The 14,767-nt window shown below is 39.7% G+C and overlaps 1 protein-coding gene across 8 annotated transcripts in view; it reads left to right on the top strand.

Annotated features, from left to right (window-relative positions):
* Nucleotides 1-14,767, top strand: part of UBE3D (ubiquitin protein ligase E3D) — a 474,449-nt gene that overhangs the window by 29,723 nt on the left and 429,959 nt on the right. For all 8 annotated transcript variants that reach the window (XM_063605398.1, XM_063605399.1, XM_003816375.6 and 5 more), the window contains exons 6-7: nucleotides 12,131-12,200; nucleotides 13,608-13,716. In XM_063605398.1, the coding sequence (XP_063461468.1) occupies nucleotides 12,131-12,200; nucleotides 13,608-13,716 (179 nt within the window). The remainder of the gene's footprint in view (nucleotides 1-12,130; nucleotides 12,201-13,607; nucleotides 13,717-14,767) is intronic.

Here is a 14,767-nt window from a genome sequence, read left to right as displayed (position 1 = left end):
AGGAGAATCGCTTGAACCCGGGAGGCGAAGATGGCAGTGAGCTAAGATCGTGCCACTGCACTCCAGCCTGAGCAACAGGGCAAGACTCCATCTCAAAAAAAAAAAAAAAAAAAAAGAAGTACAAAAAATATATGTAATCAGTTAAGTTTCCGAAGGTAGAGACATTGTCTATCTTGTCTATCCCTGTAATCTCAGCACTTAGTGTAATGTCTGGCACATAGTGAGTACCCAGTAAGTATTTGTTGAATGAATAAGTGAATTGAGCCTTTCAGGACAACCAACATCTAGCTTATAGAAATTCTAGAAAGAGAGAATAGAGACAACAGAATGTAGGAAATTATCCAATAACAAAAATACCAAAAATACAAGTCTATTTTCCAGAGCTAGGATTTCAGTTTCTTGACTGAAAGGGTCCACTAAGTACCCACTGTAATTAATAGAGGAATAGTAAGGAAGCCACTTCAGGCCACAACAGTGAATAATTTCAGAACACCAAGGATGAAGTTTGCAGAGGGAAAAAGGCAGTTAATATAAGACAGATTAAGAATTAGAATAGCATTGAACTTCTTAACAGCAGAGCTGAAAGCTAGAAGGCAGTGAAGCAGTGCCTTCATAATTTGAAAGGAAAAATATTTCAGCCCAGAATTCTATACACAGTCGAGCTATCAGTCAAATATGAAAATAATAAAAGCCATTTTGCAAATAACAAAGTCTCAAAACACAATTCTCAAAGGTTTATTTTTCTTAGTAATTCACCATAAAATATAAATCATCTAAACTAGGGATTCAATCTAGGAAGAGATGACATGGAATTGGGTAACAAGGTGTGCAATAAAGGAGAGCGGGATAAGGAAGTCCCAGGGTAAGGAGTGGGCAGCAGGACTACAGGATAGCAGCCTAGATTGAAGCAAATGGGAAAGAAGATTGCAATGAAGATTTTTTTTTTTTTTTGAGACGTAGTCTCACTCTGTTGCCCAGGCTGGAATGCAGTGGTGTGATCATGGCTCATGGCAGCCTCAACCTCCCGGGCTCAAGTGATCCTCCCATCTCAGCCTCCCAAGTAGCCGGGACCGCAGGTGCATACCACCATGTCTGACTAATTTTTAATTTTTTGTTGAAGTGGGGTCTCCATATGTTGCCCAGGCTGATCTTAAACTCCAGGACTCAAGTGATCCTCCTGCCTCAGTCTTCCAAGTGCTGGGATTACAGGCATGAGCCAACATACCTCGCTGTTTTTTTTTTCCTTTTTTTTAGTTATAAAGTGGAATTGATAAATTATTTGATTTATTTGATGTGTATTAGTCCATTTTCACACTGCTGTAAAAAACTACTTGAGACTGGGTAATTTGTAAAGAAAAGAGGTTCAATTGTCTCACAGTTCTATATGGCTGGGAAGGCCTCAGGAAACTTACAGTCATGGTGGAAGGCAAAGAAGCAGCAAGCACCTTCTTCATAAGGGGGCAGGAGAGAGAGAGCAGGGAATTGCCACTCACTTTTAAACCTCAGATCTTGTGATAACTCTATCGTGAGATGGGGGAGATGGTGCTAAACCATTAGAGACCACCCCCGTGATCCAATCACTTCCCACCAGGCCCCAACTTTAACACATGGGGATTACAACTTGACATGAGATTTGGGTGGGGACACAGAGCCAAACTATATCAACATGTGACGACAGCTAATCTCGAGACAAACCATTTCATTATATGGAAAGAATTAGCTAAAAGGTGATTGAAGCAGTTATTCACTGCAGGAAGAAGAAAAAAGGTTGAACAAGAAAAGAAACATCTCCATGGTAGTATTATGGTAATAATAATGTAAACACTGAATATTCACTTAACTAAACATTGTAGTATGATACAAAAGTATATTAGAAGGTCAATATGTGTGAGTTTGTGTGTGGGGTGGTATAAGAGATCTATATCCACATCTGTTCTAAAAGTAAATCACTAGGATTCCACTTCCCAAAATAGTGTCATGAAGAGAATGGGCAATTTTATTCTGTAGAAAACATGTACAAAACTGGACAATTTTAAAAATTAATAAGAACCATATTAGGGCACTAGAAAATGAACAAAAGTGAAGCAACAATTTGAGAACTATTTAAGTAGTGGAAAACTGCTACTATATTGGGAAAGAATAGCAAGTTTGTAATTTTGTTTTGCCTGGGGAGGCAGACGGACCTTGTCACCTTATATCTTCCCAACTTAGGCAGGAAAAGCCCACAGCTTTACTGTCTATACATGGTGGGTTTGGTTTAGGGTAGGTGGTGGAGAAAGTAGAAATTTTAAGGAGGATATTTTGGAAGCAAAGTGATTGTATTAGTCCGTTCTCCATTGCTATAAAGAAATACCCAAGACTGGGTAATTTATAAAGAAAATAGAGGTTTAATTGGCATATGGTACTGCAGGCTATACAGGAAGCATAGCAGCTTCTGGTTTGGGGGAGGCCTTAGGAAACAATCATGGCACAAAACAGGAGGAGTGAGGCATCTCACATAGTGGAAGCAGTAGCAAGAGAGAATGAAGGGAGGTGCTACACACTTTTAAACTAGTAGATCTTGTAAGAAGTCACTCACTCACCATCATGAGTACAGCACCAAGGGGATGGTGCTAAACCATTCATGAAGGACTCACTGCCATAATCCAGTCACCTCCCACCAGGTCCCACCTCCAACATTAGGGATTACAATTCAGCAGGAGATTTGGGTGGGGACACAGATCCAAACCATATCAGTGATATAATTCTGATGTTTGTCTCCTTTAAATCTCATAAAATAATAAAATATAATCCCCAATTTACAATAATAAAATGTAATCTCCAATTTTTGAGGTAGAGTGTGGTGGGAGGTGTTTGTGTCAGGGGGCAGATCCCTCATGAATGTCTTGGTGCTGTCCTCATGATCGTGAGGGAATGCCTATGAGATCTGGTTTTTTAAAAGTGTGTAGCACCTCTCCCCTCTCTCTCTCATCCCTGCTTTCGCCATGTGAGACACCTTGCTCCTTCTTTGCCTGCCACCATGATTGTCAGGTTCCCAAGGTCCTTACCAGAAGCCAAGCAAATGCTGGAGGCTTGCTTGTACAGCCTGGAGAACCATGAGACAATGAAACTGTATTCGTCTGTTCTCATGCTGTTAATAAACACATACCCAAGACTGGGAAATTATAAAGAAAAAGGTTTAATAGACTCACAGTATCACATGACTGGGGAGGCCTCACAATCATGGCAAAAGGTGAAGGGGGACAAAGACACTTCTTATATGGCATTAGGCAACAGATCATGTGCAGGGGAACTGCCCTTTATAAAACCATCAGGTCTTGTGAGAGTTATTCACTATCACAAGAACAGGACAGGAAAACCCCGCCCCCATGATTCAGTTAATTCCCACCAGGTCCCTTCTATGACACCTGGGGATTATGGGAGCAACAATTCAAGATGAGATTTGGGTGGGGACACAACCAAACCATATCATTCTGTCCCTGGCTGCTCCCAAATCTCATGTCCTCACATTTCAAAACCAAGCCTTCCCAACAATCCCCCAAAGTCTTAACTCATTTCAGCATTAACTGAAAAGTTCAAGTCCAAAGTCTCATCGGATACAAGGCAAGTCCCTTCCGCCTATGAAACTGTAAAATCAAAAACAAGTTAGGTACTTCCTAGATACAATGGGGGTACAGGCATTGGGTAAATACACCCATTCCAAATAGGAGAAATTGGCCAAATCAAAGGGGCTAAAGGCCCCATGCAAGTCCGAAATCCAGCAAAGTAGTCAAACCTTAAAGCTCCAAAATGATCTCTTCTGACTTCATGTCTCACATCCAGGTCATGCTGATGCAAGAGGTGGGCTCCCATGGCCTTGAACAGCTCTGGTCCTGTGGTGTTGCTGGGTACGGCCCCACCCAGCTTCTTTCATGGGCTGGTGTTGAGGTACTGTGGCTTTTCTAGGCATACGGTGTAAGCTGTCTATGGATCTATCATTCTGGGGTCTGGAGGATCGTGACCCTCTTCTCACAGCTCCACCAGGCAGTGCCACAGTGGGGACTCTACATGGGAGCTCCCACCCCACCTTTCCCTTCTGCACTGCCCTAACAGAGGTTCTCCATGAGGGCTGCGGCCCTGCAGCACACCTCTGCCTGGACATCCAGGCGTTTCCATACAGTCTCAGAAATCTTGGTGGAGGTTCCCAAACCTCAACTCTTGACTTCTGTGCACCCACAGGCTTGTCACCACATGGAAGTTGCCAAGGCTTGAGGCTTGTACCCTCTGAAGCTGGGGCCTGAGCTGTACCTTGGCCCCTTTTAGCCATGGCTAGTGCGGCTGGGACACAGGGCACCAAGTCCCTAGGCTGCGCACAGCAGGAAACCATTTTTTCCTTCTAGGCCTCCAGGCCTGTGATGGGAGGGGCTGCTACAAAGGTCTCTGACCTGCCCTGAAGTCACTTTCCTCATTGTCTTAGTGATTTACATTTGGTTCCTTGTTACTTATGCAAATTTCTGCAGCAGTGTAAATTCAAGCAGGCTTGACTGTAACGCCCCATGGAAGTCCGAAATCCAGCAAAGCAGTCAAATCTTAAAGCTCCAAAATGATCTCCTTTGACTTCATGTCTCACAGCCAGATCACACTGATGCAAGTGGCTTGAATTTCTCCTTTGACTTCATGTTTCACACCCAGGTCACGCTGATGCAAGATGCAAGCAGGCTTGAATTTCCCCCCAGAAAATGGGTTTTTCTTTTCTACCTAATCATCCAGCTACAAATTTTCCAAACTTTTATGCTCTGTCACCTCTTGAATGCTTTACTGGTTAGAAATTTCTTCCGCCAGGCTGGGTATGGTAGCTCATGCCTGTAATCCCAACACTTTGGGAGGCCGAGGCAGGTGGATCACTTGAGGTCAGGAGTTCAAGACCAGCCTGGTCAAAATGGTGAAACCTTGTCTCTACCAAAAAATACAAATATTAGCCAGGCATATTGGTGCACGCCTGTAGGCCCAGCTACTTGGGAGGCTGAGGCATGATAATCACTTGAATTTGGGAGGCAGAGGTTGCAGTAAGCTGATATCGCACCACTGCACTCCAGCCTGCGCAACAGAATGAGACCCGGTTTCAAAAAAAAGGGAAGAAATTTCTTCCACCAGATACCCTAAATCATCTCTCTCAAGTTCAAAGTTCCACAGATATCTAGGGCAGGGACAAAATGCTGCCAGTCTCTTTCCTAAAGCATAACAAGAGTCACCCTTGCTCCAGTTCCCAACAAGTTCCTCATCTCTATCTGAGACCACCTCAGCCTGGACTGAGGTCCATATCACTATCAGCATTTTGGTCAAAACCATTCAACAAGTCTCTAGGAAGGTTCAAACTTTCCCCCATTTCCTATCTTCTGAGCCCTCCAAGTCTCTAGGAAGTTTCAAACTTTCCCCCATTTCCTATCTTCTGAGCCCTCCAAGTCTCTAGGAAGTTTCAAACTTTCCCACATTTTCCTGAGCCCTCCAAACTGTTCCAACCTCTGCCTGTTACCCAAATTCCAAAGTTGCTTCCACATTTTCCAGTATCCTTGCAGCAACACCCCACTCTACTAGTACCAATTTACTGTATTAGTCCGTTCTTATGCTGCTAATAAAGACACACCTGAGACTGGGTAATTTATAAAGAAAAAGAGGTTTAATGGACCCACAGTTCCACATGGCTGAGGAGGCCTCACAATCATGGCACAAGGTAAAGGAGGAGGAAAGGCAGGTCTTACAGGGTAGCAGACAAGAGAGCTTGTGCAGGGGAACTGTCTTTTATAAAACCATCAGATCTCATGAGACTTATTCATTATCATGAGAACATGATATGGGAAAAACATGCCCCCATGGTTTAATTACCTCCCACTGGGTCCCTCCCATGATACATGGCAATTATGGGAGCTACAATTTAAGATGAGATTTGGGTGGAGACACAGCCAAACCATATCAGAAACGTCTTTTTTTTTAATTTTAATTACTCAGCCTCAGGTATTTATAGCAATGCAAAAACCACCTGCTGCACAAAGGGTGATAGAAGGGCTGAGATAACTTCTCTGCCCTAACACAACTCTGGCTGACTGCTAAACTCTGCATACACACAAAAAATGGCAGGGAGTATCTATTATATGTATTTTCAGTAAGGATTGAAAGCTTAGGGGGACCTGTGAATTTGCTGTGACTTTGATTGCATTCCTCATACAACTTGGGTAGCAGAAGGTAATTTTCGTAAGAAGCCTTACTGGCTTGAGGTGTTTGAGTAGAGCCTTGCCCCAAATTATTTGCTGACAGCTAACCTATGCAGGTACAGTGGATACTTGCTAGGGAGCCAGACTAAAAAAAAATTAAAACTGAGTAGAGACATTAGTGGCTACACACTGTGGGGAGATACATTTCACAGTTCAAGTCCAGGCCAGTCAATTGACTGCTATCCCAACCAATAACCAACAACCTTCAGAAGAGCAAAACAAAATCCACAGTTGCTACAACATATTGCACACAATGTCCTGCTTCTGTCTAAAAATTATTAAATGTGCAAAGAAACGGAAAATAATGTTTCATACTCAAGAAAAAAAGGTCTTAATAAGCAGGTACTTAGTAAGCACAGATATTCAATTGAGCAGACAAACATGTGGAAGCAGCTATTATAAATATGGCAAATAACTTTTTAAGAAAAGCTTTGAACAGATAGCAAATCTCAATAAATTAGAAAAATCAAAGAAAAATAATTTGGTAATTCTAGAATTAAAATGTACTGTAACCGTAAAGAAAAATTCACTAGATGATCTAAAGCACAGATCTGAGATGACAAAAGATAAAAAAAAATTATTGAACTTACAGATTAATCCAAATTAACCAAACAAAAAAAGTCTAAAACAAAATGAACAGAACTTCCAGTTTGTGGGACAATATCAGGTGTTCCAACAAATGTGTAAATAGGGTCTCAAATGATGAAGAGAAATTGAAAGGGTCAGAAAAAAAATTTGTACAAAAAACTGGCTGAAAACTTGGCAAATTATTTAAAAATATTGGCTTTCAGATCTAAGAATTTCAATGAACCTGTAGTAGGATAAACACAAAAACACTTCACTCAGGCATGTTGTCGTCAATCTGTTGAAAGATTAAGAGAGAATCTTTAAAGTAAAAAGAGAAAAACAAAACCTCATATGTAAGAGATTTCCTAATACAATTAAGGTGAACTTCTAATAGAAATAATGACAACCAAAAGACACTGAAATAAGATATGTGAAGTGCTGGGGGGAAAAAGATGTGACAACCAACAGCACTGTATCTAGCATAACTATCACTCAAAAATGAAGGCAAAATAAGGATGTTTCCAAATAAATACATGGAAATAATGGATTCCTAGCGTACCTGCTGTACAAGAAATGATAAAGGAAGTTCTTCAGGCTGACACGAAAGATACCAGATGGTAACTGGAAACTACAGGAAGGAATAAAAATCAGGGAAAATGGAAAATAATGTGGGTAAATTACCACAAAAGCAGACTCAAAAGAGGTAAGCACAAAATTCAAGCCACATTTTCTTTGCAATTTGCCCATTCTCTAAAATTAGAACTTTAGTTTTGAGAAGGACAAAAATGAGAGACTACTCAAGAGGAGAACCTCACAAAAATATGAGACCCTAAATGTTGTGCCCTCACAGTGAGGGTGAATTGGAAATACAACAGCCCTGTGGAATTGTAGACAGAGATCAATCCTTTGGGACTTGAGGGAATTTCAAGTCTTGAACTTTGTTTATTTCATCTTGTTCTAGACATTTGCCAGGTGCCTGGCAAAATCACCTTTGTAAGGAAATATCTTCATTGTAAAACTCATTCTCACAAATAATTTTTTAGGTATAGTATTCACCATGCAACCAAAGATAAATAGGCACACAAGTAAACTAGACTTCCACCAACAAGAATTAAATCAAATAGACTTCTTATTGGAATTGTGTGTAAACTGTAAAACAACCATGCTTAGCATATTTAGCAAAATGAAAGGTGTGAAGGTAGCTGAAAGGAAAAGGAAACTATAACAGTAAGTTATATAAATTATACAATAAATTTATACAATAAAATTTCTTAAAAAGTGTTATAATTGATATTAAAAACTCAGCCAGTGGTTTAACACCAGATTAGATACAACTTGAAGAGAGAATTAACGAACAAAAGATAGATGACAAGAAAAACCTGTTATGTAGCACAGAGAGACAAAAGGCAAAAAATATAGAAGAGAGAGTAAGAGACATAGAACAGACTGTCTGATGTATGTTTAATCAGACTTCCAGGAGGAAAAGAATGGAGCATGGGCAATATTTGAAGAGATAATTGTTGAGAATTTTACAAAAGTGATGAAGAATAGCAATCTATAGATTCAAGGGACCCAGTGAATTCCAATTCGGCAAAGCCCTAGCAAGAAAAATAAAAAGAAATCCATACTTAGACACATGCGAGTAATACTGTAGAATAAAAAGTGAAGATAATCTTAAATGCAGCTAAAGAAAAAATGACAGAGTGCCTTCAAAGGAACAGCAGTAATGGAAGTCTGAAGACGGTAGAACAATATTGCCAATGTGTGCAAATAACTGTTGATCCTAGGACTTAATCTCAAGTGAAAATTTCCTTCAAGAATTAAGGCTAAGATAAATATGTTTTCTGACAAACACAAACTAGGATAATTCAATACTAGTGGTTTCTTTTTTCTTTTCTTTTTTTTTTTTTTTTTTTTTTGAGACGGAGTGTCGCTCTGTTGCCAGGCTGGAGCACAGTGGTGCGGTCTTGGCTCACTGCAACCTCCGCCTCCTGGGTTCAAGCGATTCTCCTGCCTCAGCCTTCCAAGTAGCTGGGATTACACACATGCGCCTCCACGCCCGGCTAATTTTTGTATTTTTAGTAGAGATGGGGTTTTACCATGTTGGCCTGGCTGGTCTTGAACTCCTGACCTTGTGATCTGCCCGCCTCAGCCTCCCAAAGTGCTGGGATTACAGGCGTGAGCCACTGCGCCCAGCCCATAGTGGTTTCTTATGAAAAGAAATTGTACCTGTACTCAGGTAGAAGAAAATGATCCCACATGGAAGATCTAAGTTCAATAAGGGTTGATAAAATCGTGAATATTCAGATAACACTGAAATGAATATTAACTATAAAACAATAGAAATAATACTTGTGGGATTAAAATAATATAATTAAATTTTAGATTAACAACACATGAAATAAAAAGGGTCACTTCTGCTTTGGGAGGCGGAGATGAGAGGATCCCTTGAGACCGGCCTAGGCAACATAGGGAAACCTGGTCTCTACAAAAAATTAACTGGGCATAGTGGTGCACGCCTGCAGTGCTAGCTACTCAGGAGGCTGATGCGGAAGGATCACTTAAGCCCAGGGGTTCGAGGTACAGTGAGCTATGATCACACCACTGCACCCTAATTGGGCAACAGGGCAAGACCCTGTCTTAAATAAGTAAATAAATAAATACATAGGCATTTCATAAAGTTAAAAAGGTTTAGTTTAGTTCTGCGTGTAATAACGATTTCAAAATAGTAAATAGTGACACATCTTCAATGAGAAATGGCTAAATCTATCATGGCTGTCTATATATTAATCTATGAAACTATTTATTTTTTTTTTACCTTTCTGTGTAATATTGAGCAATTACACACTTTTTCAAAAAATGACTTTGTCTTATTAAAAGTTGTTTGACAACACTATTTTTTTTTTTTAAGAGATGGGATCTTACTCTGTCTCTCAAGCTGGAGCGCAGTAGTTCATTGAAGCCTCAGACTTCTGGGCTCAAACAATCCTCTTGCCTCAGCCTCCCGAGTAGCTGGAACTACAGGCACATGCCACTCTGCCTGGCTAATTTTTAAAAGAATTTTTTGTAGAGACAGGCTGTCACTTTGTTGTCCAGGATGGTCTCAAACTCCTGGGCTTGAAGTGATCGTCCTGCCTTGGCCTTCCAAAGTGCTGGGGTTAAGTGTGAGCCACTGTACCTGGGCAACACCACCATTTTTAATGACAGCCTCATTTTTAATTATTTCTGGTTTGAATTTGACCTATTTAAAATTTGAAACATGCGTGCAGTTACGTTGCCTGAATATTTAACCCATCCTCAATTTTTAGACATTTGTTTTCAGTATTTTTCTATTGATATTATGAGTATCACTATAGATAAGTGTTTTCATATACCAGTGAGTATTTTTTTGAAATAAATTCTTATATGTTTAATTATGGTGCCACAATACATACACAATTTTTTTATTTTTTATTTTTATTGTTTTTTTTTTAAGATGGAGTCACATTCTGTCGCCCAGGCTGGAGTGCAGTGGCACGATCTTGGCTCACTGCAACATCTGCCTCCTGGTTTCAAGCAATTATCCTGCCTCACCCTCCCGAGTAGTTGGGACTACAGGTGGGAGTCACTGCGCCCAGCTAATTTTTGTATTTTTAGTAGAGACAGGGTTTCACCATGTTGGCCAGGCTGGTCTCAAACGCCTGACCCCAGGTGATCTGCTCGCCTCGGCCTCCCAAAGTGCTGGGATTACAGGCGTGAGTCACTGCACCCAGCCCTACATATACAATTTGAAGGCCTTTGCCAAGTGGCTTTCCGGAAGTCTGTCATTTTCAGTTCTCACAGCAGTGTGTGAATAAGCATATCCATCTATATAAATAAGCGTATCCAGCAGTACACCTTATCATTTTAAAATATTTTGTTTGATGCAAAAAAAAAATCTTATTTTGATGTACATTTTCTTCATCGTTAGTGAGATTAAACTTTTTCTTAGATTTTTTTAGAACTCCAAGATGGTTGTGTTTACATTTATGTCTATTAAATTTCTATTTAAATTTTTCTGTAAGCAATCAGATAACCAGATTTAGTGAGAATTGTACATCAATAGAGTCATTGAGATTCTGGGTAGATTCTAATGTGAGGTTCACTGCATCTGTGTTTTGGGATGCTGTGATTAAAAACCCCTTTTCAGGTAGGAGCACTGGAACATCAAAGGCAAGGTAGGTGTGGTTAGTGTAATGGACAGAAAGTCAAGGCAACAATTGGAATAATCTGAGTTATTCGGTTATATGATGTTTGCTAGTTGATCATGGTGTTGTCTAGAAGTGAAATAGATAGCAAGCCTGCTAAAATCTTACTTGATTTGTATAAGAAAGTTCTATGTCAAGTGAATAAAAGTCGAGCTTGAATCATAAAAACAGAGAGTCCTGGCCCCTCAATCAATTCTCACACTTGAGCCTTTGTAGACCCAGGACCCCTTGAATGAAGGAGAGGACAGATGCCCTCAACGAAAAACTATGCTACCTGAAATTTATACCGTTAATCTTTCTCCCAGGCCTCCACAAAGGGAACCATGGCCTTTCTCAGGGTAACAGTTCCCCATGCGCACTGGGGAAAAGGAAATAATCACACCTTTTAGGGACTGCTGGACACTGGTTCTAAATGAACACCAATTCTAGAAGACCCAAAACATCACTGTGGCCTTCCAGTTAGAGTAGGGGATGGGGTCAGGTGATCAATAGAGTTTTAACTCAGGTCCATCTCACGGTGGGTCCAGTGGATCCCTGAATGCTTCCTGTGATTATTCCCGAATTCCAGAGTGCTTAACTCAAATTAACACACTTAGCAGCTGGCAGAATCCCCACGTTAGTTCCCCAAAGTGTGTATTGAGGCTATTATGGTAGAAAAGACCAAGTGGAAGCCATTAGAACTGACTTTATCTGGGAAAATAGTACATCAAAACCAAAAACAAACCAGAAGTCTTTTTCATTGACTTACAGGTTTGTAGCTATTCTGTAGAATTGAGGAAACCCAGTGACTAATTTCTATCTAAGTGCACTATGCCTGTGATGTGACTAACTTTTATAATCTTCCATATGTGTGAGCAGAGTCTCTGGGCATTATTTTCTAAAAAGACACAGAAGCTTCAGAACTATCTCCTTGTAGTGACCAGTGCTTTGTCTTCTGAAACTAAGTAGTTTTGGGAAAATGTTTACAGAATATTAATTTTACCAGTATATTTAATATTTAGTTTGGAATATCCTAATTTGGAGTCAACTTGCCCACAATAAAATTATTAGTGTATTGGGGAGACTCTTAATTTTCTTTTTTGTTTCTAGAAACCACCAAGTTTTATATGACAGAGATAATTATTCATTCATCTGAGAGGAGTTTTCCTATCATACCAAGGTACAAATAGCAAATTACATTTATTTATTTGTAATTTATTTTTTTCCCCATTCAGACCTTTATTTTTTATTTTTTGGTTTTGAATTTATTTTTTATTTTAATAGGTTTTTGGGAACAGATGATGTTTGCTTACATGAATAGTGATAATTTCTGAGATTTGGGTGCATCCATCACACAAGCACTGTTCACTGTACTCAAGTGTAGTCTTTTATCTCTTACCCCTCCCCCCGCCTTTTCTCCAAGTCCTCAAAGTCCATTGTATTATTCTTATGCCTTTGCATCCTCATAGCTTAGTTCCCACTTATGAAGGAGAACATATGATGTTTGGTTTTCCATTCCTGAGTTACTTCACTTAGAATAATAGTCTCCAGTTACATCCAGGATGCTGTGAATGCCATTATTTCATTCCTTTTTGTGGCTAAGTAGTATTCCATGGTATATATTTGTAATTCCAAATGTAGGAAAAAGGAAGTACAATTGATCATATGGGAATTCATTTTTATTCATACCTTTCTTTATTTGGAAAAGGAAAGAGAAAGCCTATTTAATAGTTGAACCAAACCACACATATAAAAGTTTTGAGGATTTTAAAAAATGTTTTCATCATATAGTGCTGTAGACAAATGTGCTCTTATAAATCTTCTAATTCTGAAAGTTTTCGATGCTTATTTCTATGTGCCAGATATCTAGAATCTTATCACCCAGTCACCAATAAGTTTTTTGAATAATTTCTGGTTTTAATTTGAATTATTTAAAATTTGAAACATGGGTCAGTTTCAAATGACTCCTGTGTTTTAAAAACATGGTACTTAGTCACTAAATCTATTAGTGTTTTTATTTCTTTGACTCTTTAGTTTGCAAACAAGTTAACCATGATATGTCTTTATTCCAGTTTATTTGTTGATATCCAAAAATTATAGCAATCTTTGAGTATAGCCTTGAACTTATCCTTATGTAAATACTTTGATTCTGTACCTCAGAGCTGACACTTTAGGGAGATCCAAATGGAAGAAAATGTAGACAATACTGTCTGATGTTTGGAAGGAAATTTCTTGCCTTCTTTTGTAAGTTAGTTATTCTCTGTTTAATATGCTACAGCACAAATGGAGTATTGACTTGTTCTAACATGGTATTTTTTTATTCAGTAGGGGTGAATAGTTAGGTTTGGTGTGGAAAGTGTATCAAGGATTGGAGAATAGGTTTTAAGAAGAATGGAGCAAACCTGAATACATTAAAATATATTAAAATCCACATCAGTGCAGATTCTGAGGGAATGAGCAGTCCATAGAAAAGTCTGGCATGTGGATATCTCTGCCTTTTAGGTACCGTGTGTGTATTTTTTGCTTATCTTGCCAGTTAGAGTTATTATGAGACACACATTGTAAAAATTGATTTCTGTTGAAACAGGTCTTGGTTTGTCCAGAGCGTGATCGCCCAGTGTCTGGTGCAGCTCTCCTCTGCTAGAAGCACTTTTAGATTCACGATTCAAGGTCAGGATGACAAAGTGTATATCTTGGTAAGAAATTATTTTATCCCGCTTTTTGTAGCCTAGGAATCCAAGGTCTCAGAATTCTTCAGTTTTTTCATTCTTTTTTCTTAATTCTCAGGTGTGGAAAATAAGTGATTAAAAATGTTAATATCAGGCTGGGCACGGTGGCTTATGCCTGAAATCCCAGCACTTTGGGAGGCCAAGGTGGGTGGATCACTTGAGGTCAGGAGTTCGAGACCAGCCTGGCCAACATGGGGAAACCCCATCTTTACTAAAAATACAAAAATTAGCCTGACATGGTGGCCCACGCCTGTAGTCTCAGCTACTCAGGAAGCTGTGGCAGGAGAATCGCTTGAACTCGGGAGGTGGAGGTTGCATTGAGCCAAGATGGTGCTGCTGCACTCAAGCCTGGGTGACAGAGCAAGACTCCATCTTAAAAAAAAAAAAAAGTTAATATCAGTTTAATTCATAAATCAAACTCCTTTATTTTAATAACAGATGATCAAGTGCCTCTATGTACTAGGTACTATGGATACAGAGAAAAATCCTGATTCCTGCTATTTAGAAGCTCATACCACAAAATCAGGGTTTTTTGTTTTTTGTTTTTTGTTTTTTGTTTTTGAGATGGAGTATCACTCTGTCGCTCAGGCTGGAGTGCAGTGGCGTGATCTCAGCTCACTGCAAGCTCAGCCTCCTGGGTTCATGCCATTCTTCTGCCCCAGTCTCCCGAGTAGGTGGGACTACAGGCACCCGCCACCACGCCCGGCTAATTTTTTTGTATTTTTTTAGTAGAGATGGGGTTTCACCATGTTAGCCAGGATGGTCTCGATCTCCTGACCTCGTGATCCACCCACCTTGGCCTCCCAAAATGCTGGGATTACAGGCATGAGCCACCACGCCCGGCCAAAATCAAGTTTTTTACTCTCAGTTTGTAATGGCTTTTTTGGGGTCACTATAACACTATTCTGTCTCACTTTTTTTTTTTTCCTATTTAGTACTCTTATGTTTAGAATATGTCCTATTGCTCGTGTTTGTTTTTTGTTTTTTTGAGACAAGGTCTTACTCTATCACACAGGCT

Source organism: Pan paniscus, chromosome 5, assembly GCF_029289425.2.
Source record: "Pan paniscus chromosome 5, NHGRI_mPanPan1-v2.0_pri, whole genome shotgun sequence".
In the NCBI taxonomy this organism is placed as follows: Eukaryota; Metazoa; Chordata; class Mammalia; order Primates; family Hominidae; genus Pan; species Pan paniscus.
The sequence above is the reverse complement of the archived record's forward strand: the minus strand, read 5'-3'. Positions and strand labels throughout refer to the sequence as shown.